Source organism: Grosmannia clavigera (assembly GCF_000143105.1).
Source record: "Grosmannia clavigera kw1407 unplaced genomic scaffold GCSC_144, whole genome shotgun sequence".
NCBI lineage: Eukaryota > Fungi > Ascomycota > Sordariomycetes > Ophiostomatales > Ophiostomataceae > Leptographium > Leptographium clavigerum.
Window position 1 is genome coordinate 1402537 of NW_014040797.1, and position 14519 is coordinate 1417055.

General features: G+C 54.5%; 5 protein-coding genes across 5 annotated transcripts; 2 read left to right on the plus strand and 3 right to left on the minus strand.

The window, feature by feature from the left end:
- Positions 1-127: 127 nt before the first annotated feature.
- On the minus strand, positions 128-2151 carry CMQ_2613 (copi-coated vesicle; the record flags this gene model as incomplete). Its single annotated transcript, XM_014316691.1, has 6 exons — positions 128-300; positions 369-452; positions 517-560; positions 636-707; positions 905-926; positions 1524-2151. The coding sequence occupies 6 exons, from the start codon at positions 2149-2151 to the stop codon at positions 128-130; spliced, it is 1023 nt and encodes a 340-aa protein (XP_014172166.1).
- A 3420-nt stretch (positions 2152-5571) lies between these two features.
- Positions 5572-5931, plus strand: CMQ_2927 (uncharacterized protein; the record flags this gene model as incomplete). Its single annotated transcript, XM_014317005.1, has 2 exons — positions 5572-5658; positions 5773-5931. 2 exons carry the CDS (start codon positions 5572-5574, stop codon positions 5929-5931), a joined length of 246 nt encoding a protein of 81 aa, XP_014172480.1.
- Positions 5932-8462: 2531 nt separating this feature from the next.
- On the plus strand, positions 8463-11776 carry CMQ_3008 (nonribosomal peptide synthetase; the record flags this gene model as incomplete). Its single annotated transcript, XM_014317086.1, has 3 exons — positions 8463-9180; positions 9235-9468; positions 9519-11776. 3 exons carry the CDS (start codon positions 8463-8465, stop codon positions 11774-11776), a joined length of 3210 nt encoding a protein of 1069 aa, XP_014172561.1.
- A 133-nt stretch (positions 11777-11909) lies between these two features.
- Positions 11910-13100, minus strand: CMQ_2859 (2-polyprenyl-6-methoxyphenol hydroxylase-like oxidoreductase; the record flags this gene model as incomplete). The annotated part of the gene is made up of 1 exon (XM_014316937.1): positions 11910-13100. One exon carries the CDS (start codon positions 13098-13100, stop codon positions 11910-11912), a length of 1191 nt encoding a protein of 396 aa, XP_014172412.1.
- Positions 13101-13302: 202 nt separating this feature from the next.
- CMQ_2752 (5-formyltetrahydrofolate cyclo-ligase) lies at positions 13303-14169 on the minus strand (the record flags this gene model as incomplete). Its single annotated transcript, XM_014316830.1, has 1 exon — positions 13303-14169. One exon carries the CDS (start codon positions 14167-14169, stop codon positions 13303-13305), a length of 867 nt encoding a protein of 288 aa, XP_014172305.1.
- Positions 14170-14519: the final 350 nt, after the last annotated feature.

Here is a 14519-nt window from a genome sequence, read left to right on the forward strand (position 1 = left end):
CTTCAGGCACCAGTCCTACCAAAGAGCATCTCCCAGTCTCACTCACCGTCCTCAACGGCATCTGGCAACTGAGCAGAAACAAAGATGGACACAGCTGTTCCACCTCTCATGAAGTGCACCAAGGCTTTTACACCTGCTCAGCACCCCAGCCGGCATCGGCTTCCCGCATGTTGGCGGGCGGCTCAATGGACGGGATGAATTCGAGGACAGCGTAGATCACACCGATCACGCCGATGATCGAGCCGGCAATGATACGCAGGGTGCCGTCATGGAGCAAGATCGAGCCGATAAAAATGTAGACTGCAGGTAAGACATGACGTTAGCAAGGCCACATTGCCAATGCTGCGGAATGCGAGGGAAGTACGTACAGATACCACGACCAATGAAGGAGAAGAGGAATGAGGCGTAACGAGAAACCTGAAGTGGGATCTGAAACTCGAGCAGTGCCGTGGCTGTGGGTGATTTGTTTGTGGTTAGCCGAGCCAAGGTCAGGTAGAAAGTGACAGAGCGACTTACCAAGACCGAAGAGGATCACGTAGACGCCGATGATAATGGATTGGCTGAGTGTTTGGTTAGGAGGACACTCTGGCTCACATGGAGAGCAACAGTGGGATGGAGACAAGGGAAGTACATACAAGTGGGCGGGGAAGAATTGTGAGATACCACCGAGCACCATAATCACGCCAACCACCAGGTTGACGATGCGACTGTTGACAGGCATTCTGTGAGCTAGCTGTTGTTTTCTTTCAAATTTTCTTCATCCCTGCTTTCTCCCGGGCCATGCCAACGGCCGGGAACACAGCGGCAGCGGCGGTCCTGTGCGGCCAGCAAAATGGACACCGGCCATACAGAAACACTCGTCGGAGCTCGTCCGATAGCACATGGGGAGGGAGTCGAAACTCACAAGATGTTGGAAAAGTCCATGGCTGCCAATTAGGGACAAAGTAAAATTGCCGCTTTTTGGAGGGGTGTCCTGTTTCTGTGCGGGCAAGACGGAGCCTGGAGGATAGAGGAGAATATTCGGATGTGCTTTCGGATGGAGCCGTTGTCTATCAAGCAGATGAGAGTTGCGATTGCTGAGGCTGGAGAGAGCGAGTTCGACAAGGCGGCAGCAGAAGGAAACAGAAACAAGAGCTCCAGGTGTCGGAAATGCTGGAGCGACAATGTGTGGCTGGCCTCTTCCGTCACCCAGCTGAGCTTACCTCTTCCAGCAAGCGCCACAATTCCGACCAGTCCCGGACAAAGCGCAAAGACGGACAAACGCGATCCGTGCGCAGATGCTGACGTAACATCTCAGTTCGTCATAGAAAACCCCACATGATTTTCGGGCTTCCACTTGAACGAACGTCTCAGAGTCGTAATTGGATGGGTCAACAAAAAATGGCTCATAAGAGCTGTCATGTCTCATTCTCGGTCTATCTTCGTAGCCCGCTCTCTCAATGCTCATTCCTAAGAAAATTTACTTGCTGTGTGATACATTCAGACGGGAGTTCCTGCAGTGTACTTGCTCACTTATTCACAACCTTCTAATGAAAAGAACGAGTCGAATGAAAACTCCTCTTCTAACCAGGCGTCAGTGGTGTACTCGCCCGGTGGAAACGAGTCATACAGGGAAATGCTATCGAGATCATGCACAGATTCGAGAGTCGCAGCATTGGCTCCGGAACTGCCTTGTAGACCTAGGTTGAGGTCATCAGGCAACATGTTGTTGAGAAGAGGCTCAGTAGAAAAGTTGGTTATTTGCTCCTTCGTATCTGTAGGAGGCATTAGGTCCTCGAGATAAGCCATGCTGGGTTCTGGAATAGACTCTTCACTTGCGTTCAGGATCTCTGTGACTTTGCTCAATGATTCGATAACATCCGTTGACCCGTTAATCTCGTTGGGGATATTGTGCATCCCGATACCAGAGTCTGCGGATTGGGACGTTCTCTGATTAGCAGAGTTGGAGCTAGGCGATGACTCCTGACTCGGGGTTGCGCTTGTGAACTGATCGAATATGGCCTGGAGTCCGTCTGAGAGGACGCTCTGCTGGAACCTCTCCTGGTCCCTCTCTCCTGGCGGAGAGTTCCAAGTTATTGCGCCACTAGAACTTAAAAACGCGGAAAGCAATATACTGCCTCGAAGCAACAAGAAATCCTGAAACCTCTGCATTTCCTCTGATATACTATTGTCCAAGTATGGTGATTTGGGACGCGGGTGACCTGGAAATAAAATTTCGTATACGGTGAACCACTGTTCTTCGTCCGACAGTCGAGACGCCACCCTCTTTCTCAACTGAGATTTTTGGCTTTCGGAGATGCCTTCCATATCGGGAAGCGGGCCGTTTTCGCATCTATCCCAATCTCTGAGATGAACATTCAGTAAATCTTGTTCGGTAAACTGCATCGAGCAGCGCGGGCAGTGTATTAGCATGCGATGACAGCGGCTGAGATGTTGCTTGACGTCTCCAATTCTGGTCAGGAAGTACCGGTAACACTCCCGGTGGCGTATGGAGTCCTTCTTCGCAAACGGGCAGGCGAAGCATAGTTCTTGAGTCGCCATACGTCTCTTCTTTGGAGTCCTAGCACCTACTTTCGCCTCGTCTTTTCCAGGGGTCGAACCAGATGACCGCCCGCGCTTTCTTGACGCGTTTTGGTCTCGGTTACCTTCAGCATTGTTCGGTGCGCTTGGGGAAGGGGTACATGCTGAAGTGCCAGCTGCAGAATCAGCCGCTGTAGGGACTACAATTGTCAAGTCCAGGGGTGTGCCGTATGCAAAGTGACCTGAGAGTAGCCCACTCCTGCAATATGGCTCTCTTGATTCGAATTGGCCTCCCACAGATGCAAAAGTCGGAGATTGTAGCGGGCCTGGCTTGTTACAAGTCTGAATTCGAGATTGGTGTTGAAGGTATGCTGCCGTCACGACTTTCAGGTAATTTCCTCTTAGCTAAAAAATAGGATGCCCTTCGTCATCGTCTGAAGTATTATCGGACCAACTCGAACACCAAGAGCTCTCAGAGCCACTCAACTCATCCTCGTTGTCCAGCAAGGCTGGTTCCAAGGACGTGATCACTTGCGATAGGGGGGTATTCTTGTCGCTATCGGACTCTGTCACAACTGAGGCTTTCGCACTGCCGAGCTGGCAATTGGTAAAAAATCTTTCGAGGTCATTATGTTGAACATGGCTTTCAGTTTGTAGACCCTCTTGACGAAAGACATACTTTTGCCCGTCGGTACTATCGAAAATTGAGCTCCCAGTGCCTCGGTCGCTAGCTACAGGCATGGGAAAAGATTGTGAAAAGTTCATCCGAAACACGTCGTCTTCTCTGCACATGTACATCCGCCCCGGATCGCTGTTCATTATGGGTGTACAGTGTGGTGTTATATCGGGGGTTATGTCTGGGGTGATGTCAGGGGTGATGTCAGGGGTAATGCTCGGGCTTTCGAGGTAAGCGGCTAGGGCAATACATCTCGTGTGATAATCTGTGCGGTTGGAGAGGTCACACCGGGCAGGATTGTCGGTATCCCGAAAACAAGAGGGGCCATAGAAGTTGTAAAGGTTGGAGATTCCGGAGTCAGCTGGACCATTGTGAGTAGTTTGTAGTTTAGGAGATGCTTCCTGGTTCATATCTTGTCTTTTCGCCCAGTTCATTGCGACGGAGAATCAGTATTGCGTGTCAGAAACAATGAAGATACCAGCGCGCCTATAATAAAATAAAGGAGCCCGTGGAATAATTCTAGTCGCTTTGAACGAGACTTTGAGGCAATATGTATCACTTGAGAGACATATATCTGGTCACGGTCCCACAAAAAAGCGTATTTGTATGAGCATCATTTGGCCCCTCAGTCCTGAAGACACTACTGTGTTCAAACAATTATTTAGAAGTGGCCGTGCTCAGCCCACCCTAGCACGTATAACTAAGCAGGAGGCAGCTAGACCTGTTTTGTACAGAGTACGGAGTGGTTTTGCACCTATTAGAAGATAGTTCAGAGCATCCACCCCGCAGGAAGAAGACGGGAGCACACAATTGTGCTCAAACCTAACTTTCTGGGATCGGTTATCAACGCAGATGCATGATGTTGGGCTGCCATATACTTATACCGCCGAAGTGTCCAGGACTAAATCTCAGCACAGATCTATTCACCGCAGAAGTTGCGGCGAGCAGTTTGTTATTTCTATACTTGTAAACAAAAAGTAGACCGTAGTCTCTTAGCTTAAATAGCCATGCACACCCTGACACAGTTAGAGCTGGTCAGTTTGGAAGTAAGGTAGCAAGATAGATTCCACACAGTGTCCTACCATGTCAACAAAATCTTTCAAGACAATGTTAGTCTCCGACGACAGCACAAAGTGAGAGCTTCTCAAAGCGAAATAGTAAAACCAACTCTGACCAGTATGCTGACCAAGACATAAGACTTCCTGAAGAAGCCCCCAAAAGAGCTCACAGTTTGGAAGTCTACTTGAAAACTGGGCCGGCGTCTTTGGTCGAGAAAACTGCAGCTGGGAAAGTTGGTTCTAGAATCAGTCATGAAAATGCAATACTCAAGGATAACCTGATTGCCGAGTTGGAGACCCTATATCAGGGTTCTGAGTGATAGTTTATCATGTATTTTAAAAGACTATATGTATTTCTATTGGTTTTATAAGGGGCTAAAGAGCTGAAGTTGAAATGAGAAAGATCGAAACATTTATAGAAAATGGACTATAATTGCCACATCTTTCCAACTTACCCAACGAGACAAGGTATTTTATATATTGATATACTATAGATGACCGGCCTGTCATCACTGCTACATGCATACGAAGGACACCAATATTAAGCATCATTATAAGCCTTTACGGAACCAAACCATGGTCTCCTCTGCCTGGATGACCTGAATACGATCTGCAGCTCGCTAGAGCCATCTTACCATTGCGATGGTGCTGCCGCGCACGTGGCTTTTACGAATCGACCAGACCGTTTCTCCACGACGCTAGACTTCACCAGTGCAGACTTGCTCCATTGCCAAGGCCATATCTGTATTATCTACCACACAGGTTACTATGTATGGTATTGAGAGCCTATAAGAAAGTTATTGACAAGCAACGCACCACGTGGATGTCCATACGAGTATTGGCGAAACAGAAGAGATCTTACACGTGTGCGAAAAGGAGTAATACAGAAATATAAAATTTTGAAACTCCCATCGTCTGCAACGAATTCCGCGGACGCAAACGACGGTTGTCAGCCCGACAAGCGGCTGATTATTGATCGTCGGTTTGCGCAATCGCATGTCTACATTGGAGGCCGTTCCTGGCGATATTGATATATATCTTTACTTGAACCACCCGCACTTCGAGCCACTCTATTGGCCGATCCAGGCATCCAAAATACCCATTCATATGATGGCTTCCGATCCAATCGTCCATCCTGGGCCCCGGGCAGAAAATTGGTCTTTGCGTGGCCAAAAAGTTCGCCGCGAACGGCCGAGGGCTTCTTGTCGCTAAAGTCCGACTTTTCTTAGACCTAGCTCGGTGCTAGCTTTGTTTACTGCGGTTTGGGCCGACTGGAAACTAGTGCCCAGCGTCATCGTCTATAATGCTGCCACATTCATGCCGCCACCGGTGGAGGGCACCCTCTTCTCGTTACCTACCAAGGCAGTGGTTTTGGACCTGAGAATCAGCACCATCAGCACCTGCGTGGCCGCGTAGCAGGCAGTCAGCGGCTGGGACACGTTGGCTCCCGGTGCGTGGTGCCAGGCAGACCTGAAGACGGCAATGTTCGTCTGTGCTTTTCCAACAAGCACTTTTTAGGTTCTTTTAGTGGACGAGCGCTTCTCGGACGGAGCTCCCATGGGCGGGGCCCTTGGCGGCGAGGCAAATGCGAGCTTTTATGCGCAGCTGGCCAGCCACGAGGGCAATGTGCCGTGGTTTGCAACTTTTGTCAAGGATAAGGGTCACGTCGAGTTTTAGCAGACCAAAGTGTTGAGTAAGAGGGTGCCTGTTGTCGTATTCGGCTGCTTGTCTACGTCACACATCTGATCGTGGCGAGATCACATGTCATATACGTACTTTATTTCTGTCTGCTCAGTCATCGCACTGCATACTGGCCCGCATGTATGCAGGCTCGCCAACTTTTGCAAGCCTTTTTTAACCATTTGGCGCCACCATCCTGACCATCTGATTGGTCGCCCTATGTGCGGGGATACGATCTTTGCTCTTCTTGGCAATCGTCTAACGATGCGGGATAAGCCGCGCTGACTAGACCAACTGCCGTGTCCATGTGATGTTGAGCTACGACGTACGTGGCCACAGAAATTCGCACCCCTACTACATATGTACGACGTAGATGCTCATCTCGATGCATATCCACCTGTTGTGCGAAGAGGATCTGCACCGCTGCAGAATTTTCATTGCCACAAAGAAGCGGGGATCTTCTCTGCAACGTCATGCTGTCGAACTGCTGGAGCCGTCGATTTGTTGAAACTGTGGCCTTACTACGTCGTATGTACATGCATCGTTCGGAGGTTCCGAGTCGTAAATACTCCGTACGTGCTCGACCAGCGATGCTGGAGAAATCCGGAGCCTCCGAACGTCGTATTTCCGGTGCATACGACGCACAACGGCTCCGTATAGCGGGTTGGATGTGGGACAGAGTGGGTTGGAAGGGGTTTTGCAGTGGTATCCTACTATCGTACTCCGTACTCCGTACTCCGTAGTCTAGTTCCACTCTGCCGACGGACTCACATACTCCGTAGTAGGTGTAATAACTCTGATCCCTCTCCTACGTATCTTACATAGCGAGATACCAGCCCCTATTGTAAACTCGTATTATTGTCTGTCCTTGCCCCGTCAGGTCCGTCGATCTTAACCTTGCATGCCAGAACCTTACTAAGTACTTAGATTCTTACTATCTGGCAAAACTCCCCGGCTCCACAGTGGACTTCGCTACCATCTGCGTCCCGAGAATAGTGGCCCAACAAAATTCGGTGTGAAAGTCAAAACGACGAACAGAGCGCTGGCTTAATAATCGCATCACAGAAGGCAACAGCCGTGCCTGCTCACATTTCAACCGAGCAGCGATGACAGGAATGGCAACGCCCGGTGAGCGTACGAGGGAGATGTAGTGACGGATGTATTGTACGATCATCGGGTGACCCTTGTCTGACTTTTACTGCTCTTCTGCAGTTTGCTTTTCCACGATCGCTTTAGCTTGCGAGTTCAGTGTCCCCCTTGCTTCACAGAATACCACTTCAAAAGAGACAACGTCTTTTTTAGGTCGAAAGTGGATGCCTGGTGGCCTGCGACATCTTGATTCTGCCGCATACGCTCTCGGGATGCGAGCATCCGAACGGAGTCGCGAGGGACTGGGGACCAACGAACGGTCGAGCAGCCTGTCCAGGTCCAAAAATGCCTCTCGATTATACATGTCCGCAGCTCTCGTTGGCAGGGGTCTTGAGCCCCTGGACAAATAGGACAGCGACCCGAAATCGATCGTCCTCTAGACCCGGCCTCCAGCTAGATGCCCAGAGATATTATCAGTGCCCGATGGACATAATATGTACATACATAGTAGCTTGCGTCGCTCGCTCGGCACAGCTCGGATGATTCTATTTCAGTCGCGTTTGTTAGGGAAGGACGGCGCGGTTCTTCCAGAAGGCTCGGGTACCTTTTATGGGCCCAGACTTAACTGCCACCAATCGAGAGGCCAGTAAAGCCGGTTTGGGCGGGTCTGCCATTGCGTACTCCGTAAGGGATACGTCACTGTACATGAACTGAAGCATGGAAATAAGCCGTGTTTCGTTAGGTTCTCATCGTCAAAGACAGCAGGCGTCCAGAGAACGTTTTTTTTGGCCAGATTAGGCGCTCTTCCAATCCTTGTTCTCAGAGCGACAGAGCGACAATTTTCGCTCGAACTCTGCTGTCCCTTAGGAAAGGCTACGCGTCTTGTTCTCCATTAAAAACACAGTTGCCTGAGAGCCCGCGCTATATCAGACGACCGCTGCAATGATTGACTAGTTCAGTCGTCGAAGACGTGTGCTTCGCTAATCGATGCATTAGATTCGCCGTGACGTCTGTTCCAAAGTGGATCCTGCGTGTGGGTGGGTACGACCAAAAGATGCATACTCGGACCCTCCACTGCAAGTTGAAAGACAGCATCGCGATTCGCGTCTTGTTCGGAGAGCGACTGATTTATAGCCGCATGTTCGCCTTCGGAGGGTGAAGACTTCACAACAGCTTTTGTATATAATAGAGCGACTGTGCAGGCAGTAGTTGGGGAGATTTCTCTCATCATTCCCAGTTTCGCTCTCAGGTTCGGTTCCAGCTTCGCTTTCAGTCTTATTTCCAGTATTTCTCCGATATCTACCAACACCAATTTTGCATCTCTTCACCAACTCTCAAACAACTTTCAGTCTCAACAATTCTCAGCAAACAACTCAGCTATACACGAACCAACACTTTTCACAAGTCAACTTCACATCGCCATCAACATCCTTGCAAATATGGGATCTCTGGACTGCGGTTTGGCTGCCGTTGAAGGCCCTGCCTACGGCAAGCGGTTGATCCCCCACGTTGTCGACGATCTCGCCCGCAACGATCCCCTGGCAGAGGTATTTCAGATTCCGCGCTCGTCGGACGCCAAGGACGGCTGGGAGACCATCACGGCCAAGGCATTTTCCAACGCAATCAACAGCTATGCCTACCATATTATCGAGACCTGTGGGCCGGCTCCCAAGGACACGTTCCCGACCATAGCCTACATCGGACCCAACGATGCGCGCTACCTGGTTGTCTTTGTCGCATGCATCAAAGCCGGCTACAAGGCTCTCTTCACGTCACCTCGTAATTCAGAGGAGGCACACATGAAGCTGTTTGAGGAAACGGACTGCCGATTTGTCGCCTTCGCCGACCAGTACGAAGAAAAGGCCCAGGCTTGGCGGGAGCAGAGAGAAATGGTGCCTGTCCCGATCGGTTCGGTAGCAAGCTGCTTCCACGCCAAGGAGTCACCTGCCTTCCCCTTCAACAAGACGTACGAGCAGGCACAATGGGAGCCGGCAGTGGTCCTGCACACTAGCGGCAGCACCGGCCTGCCAAAGCCCATCGTCGTGGCCCAGGGCCTCTTGGCGCTATTGGACAACTACCACAACGTCGGGCAGTTCCAGGGAGAAGAGTCCGTGATCCGCGTGCTGACTGGAAGGTCCAAGAGAATCTTCAATCCTAGTAGGTCTCCCCCTGGATGTGACTTCGGCAAAGCTGCAGCTAACGAGATGCTAGTGCCACTATTCCACGCCGGCGGTCTGATGCTTAGTTCCATGTGGATCTATTGGCAAAGTCCGTTTGCGTTAGCCTCGAGCGAACGGCCACTGTCTGCCGACTTCGCACAGGAGTGCCTGGCTGCTTCGGATGTCGAGTCTGCTTGCCTGCCACCGGCGATTCTGGAGGACATGAGCCACAACCCCGAGCAGCTTGCCGCTCTGCAGAAGCTGAACTTCGCCGTGACTTTTGGAGGTACGTTCGGCCACGAAATCTGTGTGGACCATGCTTACTAATCAATACAGGGAACATTTCACGGGAAATCGGCAACAAGCTGACACAGAACGGTGTTGTGCTAATCAACCTCATCTCTGCAACGGAGACCGGGCTTTTCCCGCTCTTCTTCCAGTCGAACCCGGAGCTATGGCAGTACTTTATTTTCAACACTGAGATGATGGGCGGTGACTGGCGCAAGGCGAGCGACACAGAAGAGGTGTATGAGCTGGTGGTTGTGCGCAAGGACAAGCATCACCCAACCGATCAAGGCATCTTTTACACCTTTCCAGACCTCACCGAGTACTCGACAAAGGACCTCTACCGGCCGCACCCCACGCTACCTAACCATTGGACCTACCACGGGCGTGCAGACAACATCATTGTCTTCTCTACAGGCGAGAAGCTGAACCCGGTCACGATCGAGGACACCGTCGCAGCGCATGCCGACGTTAAGGGTGCCTTGGTCATCGGGTCCGACAAGTTCCAGGCCGGCCTCATTCTCGAGCCTTTGAGGGCTCCCCAAGATGCGGATGAGAGGAAGCGGTTCATCGACAATGTGTGGCCGTACATTGTCAAAGCCAACAAGGAGACGGTGGCGCACGGAAGGATTTCGCGTGAGTTTATCATACTCTCGGATCCCGCGAAGCCTTTCCCCCGTGCTTCCAAGGGAACGGTGCAGCGAAAGGCCACCATCACACTCTACCAAAAGGAGATCGACGAACTGTATGCGACAGCCGGGCAGGTTTCTCACGGCGAAGTGCCGCCCATCGACGTCAGCTCGGAGGACAACCTGGTGCAGGCCATCCAGGACCTGTTCGAGACGAAGCTAGAGGCTGGCAAGATTGACCCCGACGTGCAGTTCTACACTGCCGGTGTCGATTCTCTGCAGACGATTGAGGCAGCGAAGCTGCTCCGAGCCGGACTCGAGTCGGCAGGTCACCCCACAGACAGCTCTACGATGGCGTCGCGTGTGATCTACAACTACCCGACGCCGCGTAAGCTGGCGCAGTACATTCTAGCGACGATTGTGGGCGGCCAGGGCGTGACTGCCGAGAGCCAAGAGGCCCACCATCTGGAAGCGATGCAGCAGCTGTGGGACAAGTACACGACGGATCTGGTACAGGCCAAGACCGGGCGACCGGAGGCTTTGGACGAGAACCAGACGGTCGTGCTGACCGGCTCGACCGGCATGCTGGGATCGTACCTGCTGGACTTTATGGCCAAGAGCGCGGCAGTGAAGCGGATCGTGTGTCTGAACCGGGCGGCCGACGGCGGGCTCAGCCAGCAGGCGCGGGCGGCCAAGGAGCGCGGTCTTCTGGAGGGCTACAACGGCAAGGCGGAGTTCTACCAGGCGAACCTGTCTCGTTCGGACTTTGGGCTGCCGGCGGACGTGTTTGGCGGGCTGCTGCAGGAGGCCGACCGGTTCGTGCACAACGCCTGGTCGGTCAACTTCAACATCCCGGTCGAGACGTTTGAGCCGCACATCCAGGGCGTGCGCAACATTGCCGATTTTGCGTCGCAGTCGGCCAAGCGGGTGGCGGTGGCGTTCATCTCGTCGATCGCCTCGGCCGAGCACTGGGACCAGAGCAAGGGTGCGGTGCCGGAGGAGCGACTCGAGGACCTACGCCTGTCCAACGGCGGGTACGGGTCGAGCAAGCTGGTGGGCAGCCTGGTGATGGACGACGCGCACAGGACGGGCGACTTCCCGCTGGCGGTGGTGCGCGTGGGCCAGATTGCCGGTCCCGAGGCGACATCTGGCGCGTGGAACCGGCACGAGTGGTTCCCATCGATCGTGGCGTCGAGCCTGTACCTCAAGGCGCTGCCGGCGGACCTGGCGACGATGAAGCGGATCGACTGGACGCCGGCCGAGCGCATCGCCCGGCTGGTGCTCGAGGTGGACGGCATCACGCAACCAGTCGACCCAAAGCACATCAGCGGTTACTATCACGGCGTGAACCCGTCCGAGACGACGTGGACGACGATTGCGCCGGCCATCCGGGCGTACTACGGCGTCGAGCGGATCGCCGAGGAGGTGCCGTTCAGCGAGTGGATCGCACGGCTGGAACAGAGCCAGACAGACGATGCCAAGGACATTGAGCGCAACCCGGGCATCAAGCTGCTGGACTCGTACCGCGCGATGGCGGCCGATGCTGCGGCGAACCGGGGAATGCCGCCATTTGAGGTCAAGCACACGACGGCGAGCAGCCCGACGATGGCGAGCAGCACGGCCGTGACGCCAGAGTTGATGCAGAACTGGTGCAAACAGTGGGGCTTTGAGACGGTGTAAATTGACATCGGATGGAATACTGGGAATTGGACAAGGGCAAAAGGCATTAGACAGCATGAGACCGATAGCGTTAGACATAAATCATACTAGGGATTTCCACTACACCAGCGTCTGCCACCCGTTGTGGATTGGGTCAAGCAACTGTGGGACAGGTATCGACATCGATGTTCACGCCAAACTGGCTGACAGCCATGGCATAGCTTGCCCGCACGGCCTCGCCGGCATAGACCCGCATCTCCTTCTCGTAGGCGGCCGTGAGGCCGGGCTGGTAGCCACCGGCCTCACGCAGCAGCCGGCCGAGCAGAGCAGAGTCGCGGACGGCCGTGTTGGCACCGTTGCCGCCAGCCGGCGTCATGGAATGGGCAGCGTCACCGATGACGGTTACGCGCGGCTCGTTGGCCCAGTGGGGTACGCCTGTGGGAGGGGAGCACGTGATCTTCCAAAATGCTGCGTCAGCCTCGTTCATCTGCGCAAACAGCGGCCGGAAGCGGGGATGCCAATCGCGGGTGAGCGCGTGGGCAATGTCGGCGGCCGGCTTGCCGACGATGCTGTCGTCATCATTGGGGGCCGCGATGACGCCAGGCTGAGCGCCGAGCGTCCAGCCGAGCTGCACGCTTGGATCGTCACGATCGCCAGAGCGGACGTTGGTGATGGTAAACACACGCTGACCTCGACGGCTGTTGTCGGCCAGCAAGAAGACGCCCTCGCCAAGGCCCTGGAAGGCGGTGCTGGACGCCTGGCCGTGAATGCCGCGGGCACCGGTGTCGTAGACCTGGATGCGGCCACCTGACAGCTGGCGAGCAATGCGTGACGAGAGGCCGTCTCCGCCAACCAGCAGACAGCCCTCGACAGAGGAGCTGCCGTCGGCAAAGGTGGCGCGCACGCCGTCGACGCTCAGCTCGTAGCCGACCACCTGTCGGGACCACTCGATGTGTTCGGTACAGCGGTCGGCAAAGAGGGCGCGCATGTCACCACGCGCAATGCCAATGACGCGGCCATCGCGTGAGGCCAGCTGCTGTGCTGAGGCGCCCATCTCGGGCTGCGGCCCTGGCTCGCCGGTGACCGCGTCCAGGACCGAGAAGACGCTGCCGCCCGTCTTGCCGCACTTGTCCCAGAACCGCTGGTATGCGGGGGGGTCGAGCACGGATTCGATGGCGTCGAGACCCTCCGTCGACAGCCGCAAGCGGTATCCCTGGGCGCGAAACACAAAGGATGCATCTCGCTCAAAGATCTTGAACGGGATACCCGACAGCCGGAGGGACTGGGCCAGCAGCAGCGATGCAAGGCCGCCGCCGGCAATCAGGACTGGTCTGTTGGCAGACATTGTTACTATTGAACTCGAGGGTCGAGAAGGTTTTGTCTCTGAGCGTGTGACAGAACTCTGGCCCAATTGGGTTACGCCAAGAGCGCTATTGGTGGCTGACAAATGCGACTGAAGCACGCGTTGCATCCGGGTGTGTTTATTCCGCTATTGTCTGTACGAACTCTATAGTGGTGTAGTCCTGTATGCTCCCGTGACCTGCTTACTAAGCAGACACGACTTGAGCCTCCAAAGCCTGCAGCTCCTGGAGAGGAGGAATGTCAGCGAGCATGTTGGGCTGAAGGCGGTCCCAAAGGATGCCGCAGGTGGGTTTCTGAACGGGACCGACGTGAAGGACGCGGGTAGGGGTGATGACGAGGTCGCAGACGGTGTCGAACGGCTCAGGGCGGAGGTCATCGTCGAGCAGCTGACAGTCGTGGACAACGGCAGCGACGACGGTGTGGGGACGGACAAGTCCACGAGCAAAGAGCATAGCCCACTCGAGGTCGAAGAAGCCATGGCCCTTGCCGAAGCGGACGCCGCGGGTATTGATGGCGCCAGTGCCGGTGACCATGAGCCCGATGGGACCGATGGCAGGCTGCAGGTCGACGAGATCCTGCAGGGACACCGGGCGGCCAACGTGCTCCATGCCGTCGAGCGTGGCGGCATAGCGAAACAGCGCGGGCGCGATGGTGGCCGGGTCGAGCAGCCAGAAGCCGCGGCAAATGCCATACGTCGTGACGAGCACGCAGAGGCCGGCCTGCAGGGCGCGCTCGCGCAGGTGACCCAGACAGTTGTCGGGCGCGATGAAGACGGTGCGGCTGTGCTGGAAACAGTCCAGGGCCAGCAGGCGATCACAGGCCACATCGGCGCCTGCAAAATCAGCGATGAAGCGCGAGAAGTCGTAGTGGAAGCGTGAGTCCGGCCGGGCCACGGCGCGCAGCGTTGCCCACACCTTGGCGCGGATGGCCGCCTTGTGCTCGGCACTGCCCTGCACAAGAGACATGGAGATGGTCGTCAACGCCTTTTCGCCCGTTGAGCGTCTGTGCGGAACGCTGTCTCGCGTGCTGACCGTTTGCGTGGCATGTCGCATGCACGCTGCAGGCTGCCGGCGAGCTTGTCCACTATGTATCGTACATTGTAGTTCTGCTTTCATCCTAGTCGACAGCAGCAGACTTCGGCCACACTTCCATCTGCAGAAGGTCATCCAGAATACGTAAGGCACATTGGACATGGAAAGACGGCTGAAACGACACCTTCCTATCGCGGCCTAGCGTGGACTAGCGTGGAAGGCTCTTTATTTGACAGAATGGGCAAACTACGGAGTCTCCGTACACGTAATATTGCCATCGTGGACCCTCACGGATGGAAAAAGCGGTTTTGGCGGCTGCACCGCGGCAGGACGGGCTGCCTTTGTGCTCATCCTGACACAAAGCTTATCTG